This window comes from Phragmites australis, chromosome 19, assembly GCF_958298935.1.
Source record: "Phragmites australis chromosome 19, lpPhrAust1.1, whole genome shotgun sequence".
In the NCBI taxonomy this organism is placed as follows: Eukaryota; Viridiplantae; Streptophyta; class Magnoliopsida; order Poales; family Poaceae; genus Phragmites; species Phragmites australis.
The window spans coordinates 23,094,050-23,109,967 of record NC_084939.1 but is presented as its reverse complement, the minus strand read 5'-3'; the positions used below and the strand labels follow the sequence as shown (position 1 = coordinate 23,109,967).

The 15,918-nt window shown below is 44.6% G+C and overlaps 3 protein-coding genes across 3 annotated transcripts; 1 reads left to right on the top strand and 2 right to left on the bottom strand.

Annotated features, from left to right (window-relative positions):
• Positions 1–4,523: 4,523 nt before the first annotated feature.
• LOC133900277 (aldehyde oxidase GLOX-like) lies at positions 4,524–6,209 on the bottom strand. Its single transcript, XM_062341381.1, has one exon. It carries the CDS (start codon positions 6,207–6,209, stop codon positions 4,524–4,526), a length of 1,686 nt encoding a protein of 561 aa, XP_062197365.1.
• Positions 6,210–6,323: 114 nt separating this feature from the next.
• On the top strand, positions 6,324–12,330 carry LOC133900275 (uncharacterized). Its single transcript, XM_062341380.1, has 6 exons — positions 6,324–6,334; positions 6,436–6,616; positions 10,150–10,392; positions 10,965–11,081; positions 11,160–11,294; positions 11,366–12,330. The coding sequence occupies exons 1-5, from the start codon at positions 6,324–6,326 to the stop codon at positions 11,289–11,291; spliced, it is 684 nt and encodes a 227-aa protein (XP_062197364.1). The 3' UTR covers positions 11,292–11,294; positions 11,366–12,330.
• Positions 12,331–12,585: 255 nt separating this feature from the next.
• LOC133900332 (V-type proton ATPase 16 kDa proteolipid subunit-like) lies at positions 12,586–15,132 on the bottom strand. The gene is made up of 3 exons (XM_062341421.1): positions 14,923–15,132; positions 14,331–14,616; positions 12,586–13,024 (listed from the first exon to the last, which is right to left on the bottom strand). Exons 1-3 carry the CDS (start codon positions 14,999–15,001, stop codon positions 12,892–12,894), a joined length of 498 nt encoding a protein of 165 aa, XP_062197405.1. The 5' UTR covers positions 15,002–15,132; the 3' UTR covers positions 12,586–12,891.
• Positions 15,133–15,918: the final 786 nt, after the last annotated feature.

Here is a 15,918-nt window from a genome sequence, read left to right as displayed (position 1 = left end):
CTGCTAGATCCTCGAGGATTTCCATGCCGTTATTCACCACGACGTTTGGATCTACCGTCATCAGATTGGCAGGTGGGACCCAGGTTCCTCCAGCCATAAACACGAATCGATCTGTTTGGCTGCTCTGGCTATCGATGGAGTCGTTGTCACCACTCGCATCGCTATCGGTGTCCATGAACTGCAGAACATTGGGCTCCTTGGGATCCCATTGAAGTCCCACCTTGCGGTATGCGTCCAATGGGCTAGACTCGAGAATACCAGTGTGGATTAGTCCACCCTGATCATCCCAGAGGAAAACCATAGTTTCGAACTTGATCTCCGATCCAGTCAGGGGCAATTCGAAAGCGATCGCTGGTGACTCGAAGTGATCGTAGAAGCCGGCATCGAAGAATCCAGTGTGAATGTGCACTCGAGATATAGTCGATCCTAAAAAGCAGTAGACCCCTACCTGACGTGCCAACTATTGAGGGTTTTTTCCTGACAATATGTTCGTAAGAATAACGGGGGTTGTCTTCGTGATTCAGAAATCGAACAGGAGACGATGCACACATGATGTATATAGATTTGGCCCCCCAATTGGAGTAATACCCTACGTCCTGTGTGATTGATGATGTATCTGTATTCGCTTGAGTACAATGTGTCTAGATCTATTATAAGAAGTAGATGGGATCTAAACTAGACTAATGAGGAAGTCATCAAGTATCTTCAGTGGCCCTAGTGCTTGCGTCGAGTTGCAGATGAGTTGTGTTCCTCTGGAAAAAGAGCCTCTCTTCGAGGGTCTGGGTCCCCGCCTTATATAGGGATTTTGTACCACCTCATATCTCACTGTAGTCGATAGAGAGTCCTTCATTATCCACCAAGAAAGATCAGATAAATGGCTAGGATGCTAGTTATTCTCGAGTTGGATAACCAACCGAGACCTTCCTAGTATGCGCCTACTCTTCGAGAGTATCAGGTACCACAGATTCAATTTCGTAATATCCAAAGTTGTTAAGCATGCACACGATATACCTTATCCGTATATGTTATACTCTTTATGCGTATATACACTATAGTTAGATATTCGATAGCATTCTTTAACCCAAATGTCATGACAACCCACTCAAATAAACCAACAAAACTCGGACAACGGAAAGCCATTTTAGACATATCTTCTTGGCCATGAAAATTTAATTATAACCCGCATTACCATCCAAAAAACTAATAACTTTATGACTCAAAGAATCATTAATCAACATATCAGTGATATGCATAGGATATTCATCTTTAGGAGCAGCTTTATTTAAGTGTCTAAAATCAATGCATACTCTCAACTTATCGGTGTTTTTCTTGTCAACCAGGACAATATTGGATATCCATTCACCATATCTACAACGACGAATAAACCCCGCAACGAGCAACCAGCTTATTTCTTCTTTGATTCGCCCATACATGTTAGGGTTAAATTTTCTAGCCGGTTGTTTGTGAGGTCTAAAACCCAATTTTGTAGGAAGCCGATGCTCCACAAGCTCATGGCTAAGTCCTGACGTCTCATGATATTCCCATGCAAAACAATTAATATATTCCTTAAGCAACAACTATTTCACCTTTTGGACATCATGCATGTTTTTATTCACAAATGTCAGTCTACAAATAGTACTATCTCCTATATATACTTCTTCTAATGGATCGGCCGATGAAAAACTTTGTCCTAACTTTTCTACCTCACCAAAATCATCAATAATTTCACCAATATCATTCTTTTTGGACCGATATTGCTCCATAAGCTACTGCAACCAATCTAAATTACTTTGTGTATCCATTTATAATATTACATAGCTAAGCCGAGATATACAAACACGGGTACAAAACTACCCCTAGTAACACTAAGAAAATCATACCCCGAAAGGTCTTGACCAGATAAACTTTGCACATTTCCATGTTACCAATCTACTGAAGCATCAGCTAAAGCAACAAAAGCCGATGTATCAGCATGGACAATTTCTACTTCATCTTCTACCCATTGAATCAAAAATTGGTGCAAACTAGAAGATACATAAGGATTTGCATAAATCCAATCACATCCTAATAATACGTTGTAATTACCTTGATATTCAGCGACGAAGAAAGTCGTAGGCATTGTCTTTCTCCCAATGACAAGCTCCATAGAGGTCATGCCCTTAGCTTCCGTAGGATCGCCAGTGAAGCCATTAAGCATCAAGTTCGTCTTCACGAACTCATTGTCTTCTTTTTCTAACTTGTTGAAAAGTGAATATGGCATTAAATTCATGATAGCTCCACCATCCACTAGCATTCTAGAAATTGGCCTTCCATCAATATGTCCCTTGACATACAATGGTATCAAATGTTGGCTCGATACTTTAGGCTTCTCAAACATGGCTTCCTTCAGACCAATATTTAGTTGAGCAACATCCTCATCAACGGCTCAAAACTCTGAAGGCAAAACGAAAACTATATTGGCATCCATATTGCATCATGCAATTGGGGCTGTTTTTTTACCTTTTTCATCTTGCAATTCAATAACCAAAGCCCTAACTCGACTAGTTAGCACATGATCTAAACTTTTAACCAACGTTTCAGAAGTATTAAACATAGCAGCAGCAACAGATTAATCAACTATATGTGCAATTTGCTCTTGTAAACCGTGAGTAGAATCACTTACATCGGTCTTTACTTTATGTTTTGTGTGAACGATCAACATTGGATCGCTCTTTTTGATGACGCCTTGTCATCTCTTTTGATAGCACACGAGCATCAATTTCTCCACCACCCACTTTTGAGCTTAAATGGCTTGGCAATCCTCCTCGGAAAGCTCCTCAAGCGTCGGTGAGATGATGTTGTCAGGGTTCACTTCGGTTCCCTCTTGAGACATGGTGCAACAGTATATTGCAAAGAGTGAAGTCACCGAAATCCTAGGTGAAGATGTCGATGGAGAACCGTCATTCCCTAGTGGAGTCGCCAATTTGTGTTGGCGTAGGATTTGGCAACTCCATGCAACACGAATTTGTCCTAAATAACTATCATTTTTTTAGTGACACACGACTTGTTTATGAGCAAACAATCAAAGAATTTTGACTGGTAACATTGAGGATTGCCGCCCAGACGATTTACAAGCAAATCGATAAAAAAAAAACTACCACCCAAACCACAAGGATTCAAAGTAGCAGCAAGAACTACCATAAAACTACCCTAAAGTGTAGGAAAGTAAAGTAGAACAAAAATAGATACAATTATTGCGATTAACTGAATTGTTGCAATCGACCTCCACCCCTTCAACTATTTATAGGGGGTTGGGACTTTGTCTTATGAAAATAGGACTCTCTACCCTAAAACCTACGCAAACACGCTCTGTTCAGCCAAAAACACAAAAAAAAAAATCAAAACAGATCTATGAATCCACTTCGACTTGCACTCAGACTGAACGCCGGATGGTCCGACGAGGACAAATTTCTAAGCGCTGGAACATCCGACGAGTTCAACTCGGATAGACTTCGAATTCTTTCCTAATATACATCGGATAGTCCGGCATTGAAAATAAACTCACCGGAGTATTTGCTAGACTAATATTTCCAAAGAACAAACTCTCTGCGAGAAAACCTACTTGTTCACACCGGACAGTTCGGCATTTGCGAATGAACTAGCCGGAGTATTCGATGGACTAAATTTTTCAGAGAGCAAATTCTACTGCAAGATTTGAAATATATGCACCGGATGATCTGGCGTTGACACCGAAACCTCACCGGACTAATTCTTGCATAGAACAATTTTTTTCTCAATAAATCAATCTTAACTCAGCGAATGGTCTGATGTTCAGTCGAGTGTATCGCCAAAGTAATTTTACACAGAGCATGTCACCTTGCAAAAATCTTTGCATTCACCTGATGGTCCGCCGATACTAATCATCATCAGTTTTCATGTTTGCTCTACAAGATATTGTAATCGTATCTGTAATTCTGCAGCTCACGAGTTAAGTGTAATTGAGCGAGAGGTTAGATGTCAACTCTCCGTACTGTTGGGATGATCATGTACGGATGTACCTGCTTGTGTAGCTGAAATTGTTGCGGGTGAGATGCTCGTGCAAGTCGATTGATAACAGTACCGATAGTTTCTTTTAAAAAAATGTATACAACATGAATTAATAATTCCCTCGACCAAAATGTAGATCATAATTTTCTTAAAAAAAGATCTTGTGGTTCATGAATGTAATGTGACTGTATGGATTTTAAAAAAGAATAAACGTATGAATGTGTGGCATCGGCAGCTGAGAAGAAAATGGTACGGTTGAAGTCATTTGGTCTTCCTTCAAAAATAAAATCTTTTGATAAGAAAAAATTTGATAAAAAAATAACTAATAAACCATTTGGTCTAAACTGAAATTATAACGCGAGGTCATGAAAAGTGAAAAAAAGAGAAGTTATAATGTGAGAGAAATACAGTCAGCTGCATAAAAGATTTTTTTTCTTTCTGAACTTGATGTGTTGTTTAATCTGTCTTGCTCAACACGCGCGCAAAATGCTGGACACTCAGGTGGCTGGCCCGAGCGGCCGCATGCGCACCCACGCCGCGCTGCTGGGCACGCCGGCGCGCACCACGAACCACAGGTAGTACCCCGGCGGCGCGACCCCCGGCGTGGGCGGCGCGGCGACCTCAGCCTCGTACACCCCGATGCCCAGCTGCGCCACCCTCCCCACGGCGAGCTCCACCACCCGCTGGTTCATCCCGAACGAGTGCGTCGCGAACGCCGGCGCCACCGCGGCCACCCGCACCTCCCCTGCCGGCCCCTCCGCCACCACGTCGCCCCTGGCGGGCACCTCGAACCGCACGGCCGTCGCCTCGCCGTACCCGACCTCAGCCGGCGCCGCCAGCACCCGCGGCCGAGCCCCGTCCAGCCGCGAGTCCATGTAGGGAGGCAGGAACGCCTCCAGGCTCAGCTCCGTCGGGTACGTCGCGTTCGCGAACACGTACCCGACGTGTGGGTTGCTGCCGCCGACGAGCACGCGGCCGTACGTGTCCAGCGTCGCGGCCGAGTGGTACATGCGCGGGATCGTTGTCCCGGACAGCACCTCAAACCGCGCGCCCAGCTGCGCGTCTGGCGTGTACAGCACCGGCCGCGTCACGGGCTCCCGCCCGAGCTCCCACCCGGCGGTGCCGGCCGCCGCGCCGTTCACGATCAGAACGTCGCCGGTGGGGAGCAGCACCATGTCGCCCATCACCCTGGCCAGCGGCATCTCCTCGATCGCCCACACCGGGTCCGGGTCCGTCGGCGCGATCCGGGCGCAGGTCCGATCGGCGGGGACGAACGTGTTGTTGCGCAGCGCGAGGTGGTACGCGCCACGGGGCGCGCCGCCGCATACCAGCACCTCGGCGTGCGCCGGCGCGTCTGGGCGGAGTGGGAGGAGGACGGACGACCCCGAGGACGGGTAGTTCCTGGGCACGCCGCCGGGGACGGCGGGGAGGCGCCGGAGCGGGGCGCGGTTGTAGGGTTCGAAGACGACGGCGCGGTCGTTGGCGAAGACGAAGACGGTGCCGTCGGGGAGGAGGTGAAGGAACGGGTACAGGTTGTTCTCGATGTCCAGCTCCGTCGTCTCGTCCAGGAACGGGAAGAAGGTCAGAGCCGGCGCGTCGTCGTGCGGGAAGAACTCGAAGTTGAACTGCCGGCGGCCGCCGAGGATTATCACCCGCCCGTCGGGGAGGATCATGTCTGTGGCGTACCACCGACGGGCGGCCAGAAACGACGGGAGGTCCGTCCACCCAGTGGCCGGGGAGAAGAGGCGCGCGACGCGGTCGCCGTTGGCGAAGCCGCCGGTCTGGAGGAGCGTGCCGTTAGGGAGCAGGGCCCCCGAGGAGCACCACGGGTTGGTAGCGAGCGGGTACGGGTGCAGCACGTTGGAGCGGAGGTCAAGGAGCACCGAGTGCGCGGTGCAGTCGGCGCCGTCGGCGGTGGCCGCGCACGGCGCCAGCGCGGCGAGGGAGATGTTGGAGGGGCCGGTGTCGGTGCGGTCAAACATGAGGACGAAGTCGCCCGGAAGCAGCTGCATGTGCATCGCCGAGACGCCGATGTTGGCGTGGAGGAGCTGCCACTCGCCGGGGAACGCGGCGGGCTGCGTGTTGGGCATGGGCTCCTGCCATGGGTTGGCGGTGGCGCCGGCATTGTCGATGAGGCTGGTGATAAGGAGGAGAAGGGGAAGGAGTTGTCTTGGCTTTGGCATGGTAGTTTGGCACGCATGCATGCAACTTTAAGCTGTTGCATGCACAATTGTAATGTGAGCTTGCTTGGTATGTAGTTTGTACACCGTGTTCTGGTTTTGTTGGGTGAAAGGTTGATGCAGGGAAGGTTGGAGGGAATACACATTTGATGCTTAAAACTTCAAATTATATAAGTGAAGCTATTCACATAACCACAACGTAATTCTTAACACATCTCCTAATAATCAGGCACTTGAAAACGAGAGAGGTCGAGGGGGTTGATTTAGGGGGCTCCTTCGTCGTCGGACTTAGAAGAGGTCATGTGGAGGCTAGCCCGGCGGAGGAGGCAGACGAGGGGGTGGAGCGCCGAGGGCGCCACCGGCCGCGGGCGACGGAGGACAGCCGGTGGGCTAGTGCTGGGGCGAGAGAGGCAAAGACACCGGGTTAGGGCGCAGGCAGCACCGGCAGATCCGGCAGTGGGAGCGTCGCTGGAGACAGGTAGAGGAGGGCAGGAGGCGAGGGCAAACACGCGAACTCGATTGAGGGGCGGGGGAGTACAAACGTGAGGGTGTCATCGGGAGGTTAAAAACGGTTGTGAGCCGTTGCCTGAAAAAAAGTCAAAAACAGTCGGTTGAAATATATATAGCATCGCCCAATTCTTAATTAGCACAGCTAATTTCCAATCGACAAAGAGTTTCTTATCTCTCCATCACCTACAACTACAATAACATAGCTTAAAGTTGCAATACAATGTGGTTTGTTAGACGTTGATCTATGGTTCAAAAAAGTGACTGAAAAATAATAAAATAAAACAGTGACTGAAAAATAATAAAATTAAAAATTTCAATCACTTAGCTTGAAACTAGACACACAATTCCTAACAGGTAATTTGTGCTTAATATTGTTGTGCTATGATAGGTTGTTTCTCCTGATGAGAGTTGGGTAACTAAGTGGTAGGCATGCATAAGGATGCCTTGGATTGGTATTGGTTTGGAGTTAGCAAAGGCTCACGGTAAGCATGGTGAGCTTCTGTTGCTGTCACGCCGTTGCGATGACACGAGCTTGCAACCTCAAGAGTAGATAGGTAGGTATCATTTGGACAGTTAGGAAACTAATTGAGCGACTTACAAATTTAAGATGCAATCGCGCCGAGACTTTTTAACACTACATTGTGTGTTGTTGACAATGATTTACATGTATATATAGAACCACATGAGTTTAATAGGTCATCGTGAATTTGGAAATTAATGTTTTATGTAGAACCATTTGCATATAACTCTGTTATGACCATGCATTTAAATCATCGGATTCATTTACGAGCCAGCATTCAAGCAATTCCAATCCTCCAATTACGAGAGTTGTTAGAAAATGTTTTGTACGTTCCCGCAAAAAAAAAAATGTTTTGTACGAATAGCAGTACGTGCTCACCGTGAACCCATGACAAATATCTTGAGTTCTTGACCCTTACAATTACTACATGTTCATTCTTTTCTTGTTGATAGAAAATAAAAGGATTATTCTAATTGTAGTTGAAATGTTGTACAGAACGGCATCCGTAGAAAATGTTTCTAGGATACGTCCCAAGTAGAACCTATTTCCAGTACTCATTTATCAATAATAAAATTTCAAAAAAAATCTAATTTTACCGTATATGATATTGGATAGTCGGATCATGGCCACGATGGCGGTGTAGAAGGTAGAGTTGGAGGACGGCTACGGCAAGGCGCCGCTTGTGGTGCAAGGTAGTGAGAGGCGGTAGCGATGAGAGTTTGGTAGGCGTCTAGACGGCTTTCAAGGCAGCAAGGGTGAAGCCCATCGAGATTGGACTCGAAACTGGCATATATATCCCATTTTCAATAGATCTACTTTTAGGAAAAAGTGATATATCATAGATTACCTTGGTATTGAGTAGCACTACAAAGACATCCTCCTCATTCCCTTCTCGCTGTTGTCCAATTGACAGGCTTGAGCTACCTAGCTAGCTTACAACATGGACCTGGGAGGATCAGATCCTAGGTAGCGATTGGGCTCCTCTTGAAGACTTGATTTTGATAGAGGGGAACCTTTGGATATATTTAGAATATTTTCAGATATAGTAGTTTAAGATTGATTGTATCTTTAGGATATCTGTTTTATCTTTAGGAGAGGTTTTTTACACTCCAAACTTTATACCGTATATATTTCGTTCTCGAGGCTCAATACAGTATATCAACCACATTAATCAATCCTTATATTCTATTACAAAGGTTGTGAGACAACGGACTGGATGCACAGAATCTAGCTTGCTCCAGAAACTAGTGAGAGTGCGAGTCAAAACCACACGGGCACAAGCAACCACCCTTAACTCCAGTCCAGCACCACTGCACCACACGATTCATCATCTGTTGCGCTATAGACGATTAGTAACCATGCACGTGTAATACGCACGTGCAGCTCTACACCCCGCGTTTAGAAGCAAAGTATGGTTTTCAAATTTTATGAACATTTATTATAACCAGATCTAACATAATTCAATAACCGATATGGCAATGTATGTTTTAATAACCTAACGTATACTAAGATGGTTATATGATATTAAAGAGAGAAAAAAAACCATACAACAAATAAATTCAGAGGTTAACAAAATATGATTAGCCCATTATTCTGTGTACTAAGAATATCAGATGTTATATCAGAATAATAGGATAATAAGCAGTGAAGCTGCGTACATGGCGACACTTCAGGAGTAGAATCTGATTGGGAAATTTAGTAGCACATGGTGTGCACGAACCAAAACCTGCCTGCATGCATCTGGAAGCTGATGCGCTATGCGCCCTCCGGCCCTTTCTGAGCTCCGCGCGCTCCACCCACGGCAGATTGGCTTCCTTGGCAACGCGATGCAACGGCGTTCGGGGCGGAGCCGGTGATCGCCGTTGAGGAGAGCAACCATGGAGTCGCCTCTGGTCAACGACGGCAAGTATCGCAACACTATCATAGAAACAGCAATAGCAGACATAACATCACAAACGATTACTTAAAAATCATTACTAATAAATTACACACAAATAGTTAACAGAAAAAAATATCTAATATTCCCAGTCGTCTAGAAGAGTGAGAACACAAAGAAAATTTTACTAAAAGGCCGTATATATATTGATGGCTTACACATACGGTTTTTAAAAAACCGTATGTGTGTTGTTGATGACACAGACGGTTCCATATGAAAAACAGTTTGTATCTAAGTAGCTATATACACATATACAACCTTTTAATAAAACCGTCTGTGTATTCTCGCTCTATCTGTTTGTGTCTTGATGATCAATACAGACGGGTTTTATAAATATTCGTATGTAGTATATATTTGAAAATTCATAAAATATTCATATGAAATCAGGTGAAGAAACTTTTTATATGAAAATTGTAGTTTTCGATAAGAATCTACAACTTTGTAGTTTGTAACTTTTTATTTGAAGTTATTTAAATGTCCAAATATTTATTCAAAATTTTAGACAAAAGTATCAAAAGGATAAAATATTCCATTTCTATTAGGAATGATGTACATGTGACATGTAAGGAAGCTATACATGAGATATAAGGTCACAGATTTGATACCTATAAACTGCGTGCGCATATATTTCACGCGAAAATTTGTGTGACTTTGACGTACAAGATCCCACAGGTGACTCGGTGCAAATATATATATATATATATATATATATATATATATATATATATATATATATATATACATATATATTCTTATGTTAAAAATATTAATTTTTTAAAAATAATAATATCACAGATGATTCTTATTAAAAACCGTATGTACTGTATCATATTACAGATGTACCGTCTATGATAATATAGATGACTTGTTCTTCATCTGTGCGTTAAAAATCGTGGGTTATAGTACGATCTGTGGTTGTGCAAGGTGGTCCGTGGAGATCAGCGGGTAGCGGGTGTCTGTCAGGGGTGGCTTGAAAGGCGACGCGGACCGTGGAGATCAGACGGCGGTGCCGACCTCCCTCGAACACGGATCGTGGAGTGGACCTGGGCGGCGGGAACTTGTTGCAGCGCAGCGCGTGGAGGTCAGACCGGCGGGGCACCGCGGCCGGGCCCGGCCGGCGTCATCGGATCCTCCGCCCGCCTCACCCGCCTTATCTCTCCCCGCCTCTTCCTCCTCCTGCGGCCCTGCTCCTGCCTACCACCCTGCATTGCCTCGCGCAGGTACGTGCTAGCTGCTTCCCGCTCCCGGCGCGCGTACGCGTCCGTTTCGATTTCCCGACCGCGCCGGCGGCTCGCTCGCTCGCTCGCTCCGCGGCTGGCCGGCCGCGCTGTGGACGGTGCTTCGGCAGCACTGCATCTGGACTCTGTAGGCTTGCAGTGCTTGACTGCTTGTAGAGGTTTCGAGCTGCTGACTGCCCGAATGCGACTGCCTGAATGCGACTGCCTCTCTTCTGCATCCCGTGCCTCGCTGCCTCGGGCGGTCACGTTTAGAGTTTAGACTGCCAGGAACGATAGCATGAGGCATCATGGTTACAGGGCACTGCGACGATGTCCTTAGCTCACGGGGATTTTAGTAGTAGTGTGACGTCGATGATAGGCCTTGCATCAACCGGATCATAAGCTATTTCATGAAAATAACCTCTGTGCTGACAATCAATGGTTTTTGCATGTCTACTTTCATTTTTATGGCTTTCTCCTTTCGTTTTTTTGTTCATATGAGCCATATTCTCTTCTGCCTTGCTGTCATTTGTGACTTTTCCTAACATAATGGTAATTATATTTACGCATGATAGTTGATAGACTGGGCCGAAGGTGGATACTTAATGCCTCGGGGAGAAATAGTTATTGGAGGTCCAAATGTAACGAAAGGCTACTTGAAAAATGAAGCAAAAACAAATGAGGTCTACAAGGTATGTTTCCAATAATACCCAATCGCCAGAACAGAGTGTATCCTAACAACTTTTCTTTAAAGTACGCGTCTTGTGAAGGATGATGAAAGAGGCATGCGGTGGTTCTACTCTGGCGACATTGAGCGTTTGCACCCAGATGGCTGTCTTGAAATCATTGAACGAAAGAAGGACATAGTCAAGCTTCAACATGATGAATATGTATCTCTATGAAAGGTAAGCAGGCTTCCTTTTACCGGCAAAATAAGTCACAGTTAGTTCTTTTCTAACTAATGATACAATCACAGGTGGAGGCTGCTTTGAGTTCAAGCCCATATGTTTGACAACATCATGGTCCATGCTGGCCCCTTCCACAGCTACTGTGCTGCACTTGTTGTAGCTGCACACAGTGAGCTAAAAGACTGGGCCTCAAAACAAGGAATCGCATATACTGATTTTTCAGATTTGTACCAGAAGCAAGAGACAGCCAAAGAAGTCCTCCAGTCTTTAGCAAAAGTATTTGTGTTCTCCCTTCATTTCAATTGATTTGTGGTTGTTCGACTTCTAAAAGCATTGCACATCTGATTGATTTAGCAATTCATTCATGATCCCCATCAACACATTTCCTTCTTCAGTTTAATTCTTCAGTAATGATTGCATTTACTGGAAGATTTAACAATACATGATCTCTTCGTTATTCTTATTTCTCATTGAGAAATACAGCGAAAATGTGCTGTAGGCTGTAGCTGTACCGATATGAGAAAAAGAGGATCTGTTGGACGTCATGTGTCACCAGGAGAATCAGGAAGTGACAGGAGTATTAAACCCATGCACATACGCAGAACAAATTGAATGTTGCAGGCATCTTAGGTACTGCATGATACGCTGCTAATGATGGTAACTCGACTGTGCTGATATGTGTGTGTTTTTCAGGCTGCTAAGCAAGCGCTACTGGAGAAGTTCGAGATCCCAGCCAAAATCAGGCTGATACCGGAGCCTTGTACACCAGAGTCGGGCCTCATTACGGCAGCCCTCTAGCTCAAGAGGGAGGTCATCAAGAAGGCAAACGAGGAGGACCTTGCTCAGTAGTACAGCTACTTTTGCTGCAGGGTTTGCTTAGTTGCAAAAACAGCAAACTTCTTGCCAAGAATGTGTAGAGTTTCCCTGGACCCTAAGAGGGGACTGTACTTTGTGGACTTGACGATTCCTTTAATACCTAAGAGCAAATGTATTATGCCAACACACCTTTGTGGAATCCTGTTGAATTTTTTACTGTCATGATTCCCATGGCTTCTATAATTTGGAATAAGGAAATTTTGACACTGATAACCCTGCAATTCTTTTGAGATTTCAGCTTTGGTACAGCATATGCCCATGAATGCAGTAAATTTGGGAACCACCAGCACGAGGAACTCAATACAAACATTCAAGCTGAAATGATTTTACTTTAAACAACCATCACACATAAACCATCAATTATCACAGCAGACTTGAATGATCAACCAGGAACAAAATCCATGCTCAAGCATAGAGAACACATTGAAGATATATGTATATCACATTATTATTTGGCTACAATTCTGTGTTTTTTATTCACCAAGAATAAGATTAAAGCCACTTTGTCCAGGAGCATCCAGCCAGCCTTAACCCAAAAAACATAACCTCTGCTTGACAGTAAACAGCAACCACCAAAACGAACATGCCTGGAAGTGCCTTCAGCTATAAATGTTTCCTTAATACATGGTCACAAGAATAGACTAGACAAAAACCCCTGAGTTTCAGCTTCCCTCAAAATAACATAATAAACAGTGCAGTGATTGTAGAATGCACGTGCCTAATCAGCACGGGATTGGCCAGCACGCGAGGAGAGGATGATGCCCACGATGAGACCATAGAGAGCAAGCGCTTCAGCGAAAATGAGGATGAGGATCATGCCCACGAATAATTTTGGCTGTTGCGCATTTGCCCTGAAAACAACGGCCCGAAAAAAACGTCAAAATAGCATTCGAAACTAAACACCCATGCAGAGCAGCCTCCATATGGAGGGGAGCATCAGATAACACACAAGAGAAAGCTGTGCAAACTTAAGAATGGAACATATCAAACCAAATAATTATAATAGCAGAAAACATTTCTAGTTCACATTCTAACTGATTTAATTTACATACAGCCTACACGGAATAGTTGCCCCTCCCCAATTTTTTTATGGATTTATCTTGTGAATGAATCAGAAATCACATTCAAATCTAATAAAAAGATTGAGTATGCACTAGTTCTCTAACATACAACAACAACAAATCCTTTGTCCCAAGCAAGTTGGGGTAGGCTAGAGATGAAACCTACAAGATCCAACTAAAAACCTGATGAGAAGACAACTGGTTCTCTAACATAATCAACCCAAAATTAACATGAGTATTAGCCTTTTAGTATTAAAAATGCGGAATCAATTTGCATGCTTATCCAAGAGCATAAGTTGATGATAATTCAGTTAAGTAGCAAAACATAAATGTAAACTCCATGATTTTCAATCATAAATAATCACAATGCTCTGTGTAACAGTCTACACAAATATTATTCACACATGAAAGCTTAAAGATACAGAAGAACCGGTAGCATAGGTTAACAATGTGAACTGCTGTTTTTTGTTATCTTCTTTTTGCTGAAAGTTACTTTCTCGGTTAAAGGAGAATATTTCCAAAAGCATAGCATCAAAACAAAACATAAAGCACGATTTAGTACACATATATTATCATTAAAAATAGCATGATATAGACAAAATAGGAAGAGTATTTTTTAACTACAAAAGTGGCATCATTTGGGATATTTCCTTTCAAATGTATGACAACCCAAGAAGAAAACTTATGTGCAAGTCTGTCATCTTTAGGACAAAAGAACATTACGTTTAAAAAATAACTTTAAATGTTAATAACTACCTTATAGTACATGGATTTAGGTTCTTATGACTTATGAGGATAAAGCAAGTGAGCAACACCATTATTTTCTGTAGAGTAACATTCTTAACACAATCAACCTTAAAGCAATCACAGGGTACAATGTCGACATTATGGAGATGATCTATAAGGTATTCCATCTGCATTAATAGCAAACACTAGCAAAAGGCAGGTTAAGAAAATTTGATTTACGATGCTTATTACTACATGTAACCAGATGCAAATATAAAAAAACTACATTGACATCAATCATAGATAATGATGCCAAATTGGAAGTCGGACAAACAATCTAACAAAGATAAGCAAGCAAAGACAATTTTACCTGACTCCAGCATCACCGACGATGCCGATGGCCATCCCAGCGGCGAGCCCAGCAAGGCCACAGGCGAGCCCCGACGAGAGGTGCGCGTACCCGTCGAAGAGGTAGTACGGCTTGGCCTTGGGGTTGATCCCGGTGCTGATGATGACGGCGATGATGAGGCCGTAGATACCGAGCACACCAGCCATGACGACGGGCACGATGGACTTCATGACGAGCTCGGGCCGCATCACACCCATCGACGCCACGCCCACACCGCTCTTCGCTGTCCCGTAGGCCGCCCCCATGCCTGCAGCAGATCAAGAGGAAACCGTCGTCATCAACAACCCAACCGAGAAAGCTCATCGCTTTCTAGAATCCTGCCCCCGATCGAACCGAATCTGGCCGAGGGGCAGGAGAATCCAGCCCCCACGCCGGAATCGAGCTAATCGGAGGCTGGAACTCGTCCACGTCCAACCAAACCACGGAGCCCCGGCAGATCGGGCAATGGATGGTGAAAGATCCAAACTTTCTTCTGGAAAACTAGAGCTTTTGGTACGAAATCGCGAGAATAGAAGAGGAGAGGTGGAGGACAAAAGGAGTATGAGGAGGGTACATGAGAAGACGAGGGCAGCAGCGGCGCCGAGGAAGCCGAAGAAGGGGGCCGTCTCATCGCCGCTGAACACCGACGACATCTTGCTCTTCCTCTGAGCTCGGTCTCCCTGTCTAGCTTGCTCGGTCTCGGGGTTGCCGCGTCGCTGAGGCGAGGAAGAATGGAAGGTGGGTAGATGCGATCTCTCTCGAGTTGAGTCTTGGTTCTTTTTGTTGCGACTCCCTCCCCGATCTGATCTGCATATCTCCAGAAGCGACAGCGACGACCGCGTGCTTTTCCGCTTTTGCCCCTGGGGTTCGATACTTGGATGCGACCGTTCGGGCCAGGGCAGAGCCGTCTTTTCAGCCACGTAGCCATACTGGCATGCCATGCTTAGACTAAGTCGAAGGGATTTCTTCACGGTATAGATTCTCGTCGTGAAAGAATTTTTATTTTTTTCAGTATTATAATGGTTTCTCTTCACGGTTCTTGTTATGAAGGAATTTCTATAGTCATTCCTTTCAGGACGGGATTCTCTCTCATTTACCTTCGCGATTATTCTCAAAGGAAAGCTATTGAAGATAAGAGAAAATAAAAGGAATAGGAACAGAAAAGTAAATCAGAAAGAAAACGAAATGAAGGAAATATAGTTGAAGATGGTCTTATAATCATATTGATATTTGATAGTGTCGCTGATCTTGAATACAAAATATCAATCATGAAACAAAAGAATGTGAATCTCTGATTTTTCACTGCCTAATAGCATAGGATGAATGGGCAATGCTTTCTTTGAGTGGCGATGAATCCTTTTTACATAGTGGTAAAGAATCTCGATTGTCCAAATAATACTGCATATCAGGAAAGAAGAGCATTTAAATCTTAAAAGTTTGAAAAACCTTATCATTTCGCTTGAACCACATATCCTACCACTTACACCTCTAGTTAATTAACACATGCATATATATAATATCCTTTGCCAGCCTACGGCCTTCGGATCATGGATCTCCGAAGACTCTTCAG

Bases quoted from the DNA above. Each gene is read 5' to 3' on its own strand.
- LOC133900275 (XM_062341380.1), top strand. The intron at 10,393-10,964 runs GTACGTGCTAGC...TACGCATGATAG, and splicing joins CCCTGCATTGCCTCGCGCAG to TTGATAGACTGGGCCGAAGG. The intron at 11,082-11,159 runs GTATGTTTCCAA...CGTCTTGTGAAG, and splicing joins AAACAAATGAGGTCTACAAG to GATGATGAAAGAGGCATGCG.
- LOC133900332 (XM_062341421.1), bottom strand. From the start codon at position 15,001: ATGTCGTCGGTGTTCAGCGGCGATGAGACGGCCCCCTTCTTCGGCTTC. The intron at 14,617-14,922 runs GTACCCTCCTCA...GATCTGCTGCAG, and splicing joins TGCTGCCCTCGTCTTCTCAT to GCATGGGGGCGGCCTACGGG. The intron at 13,025-14,330 runs GTAAAATTGTCT...CGTTGTTTTCAG, and splicing joins GTCGGTGATGCTGGAGTCAG to GGCAAATGCGCAACAGCCAA.
- LOC133900277 (XM_062341381.1), bottom strand. From the start codon at position 6,209: ATGCCAAAGCCAAGACAACTCCTTCCCCTTCTCCTCCTTATCACCAGC.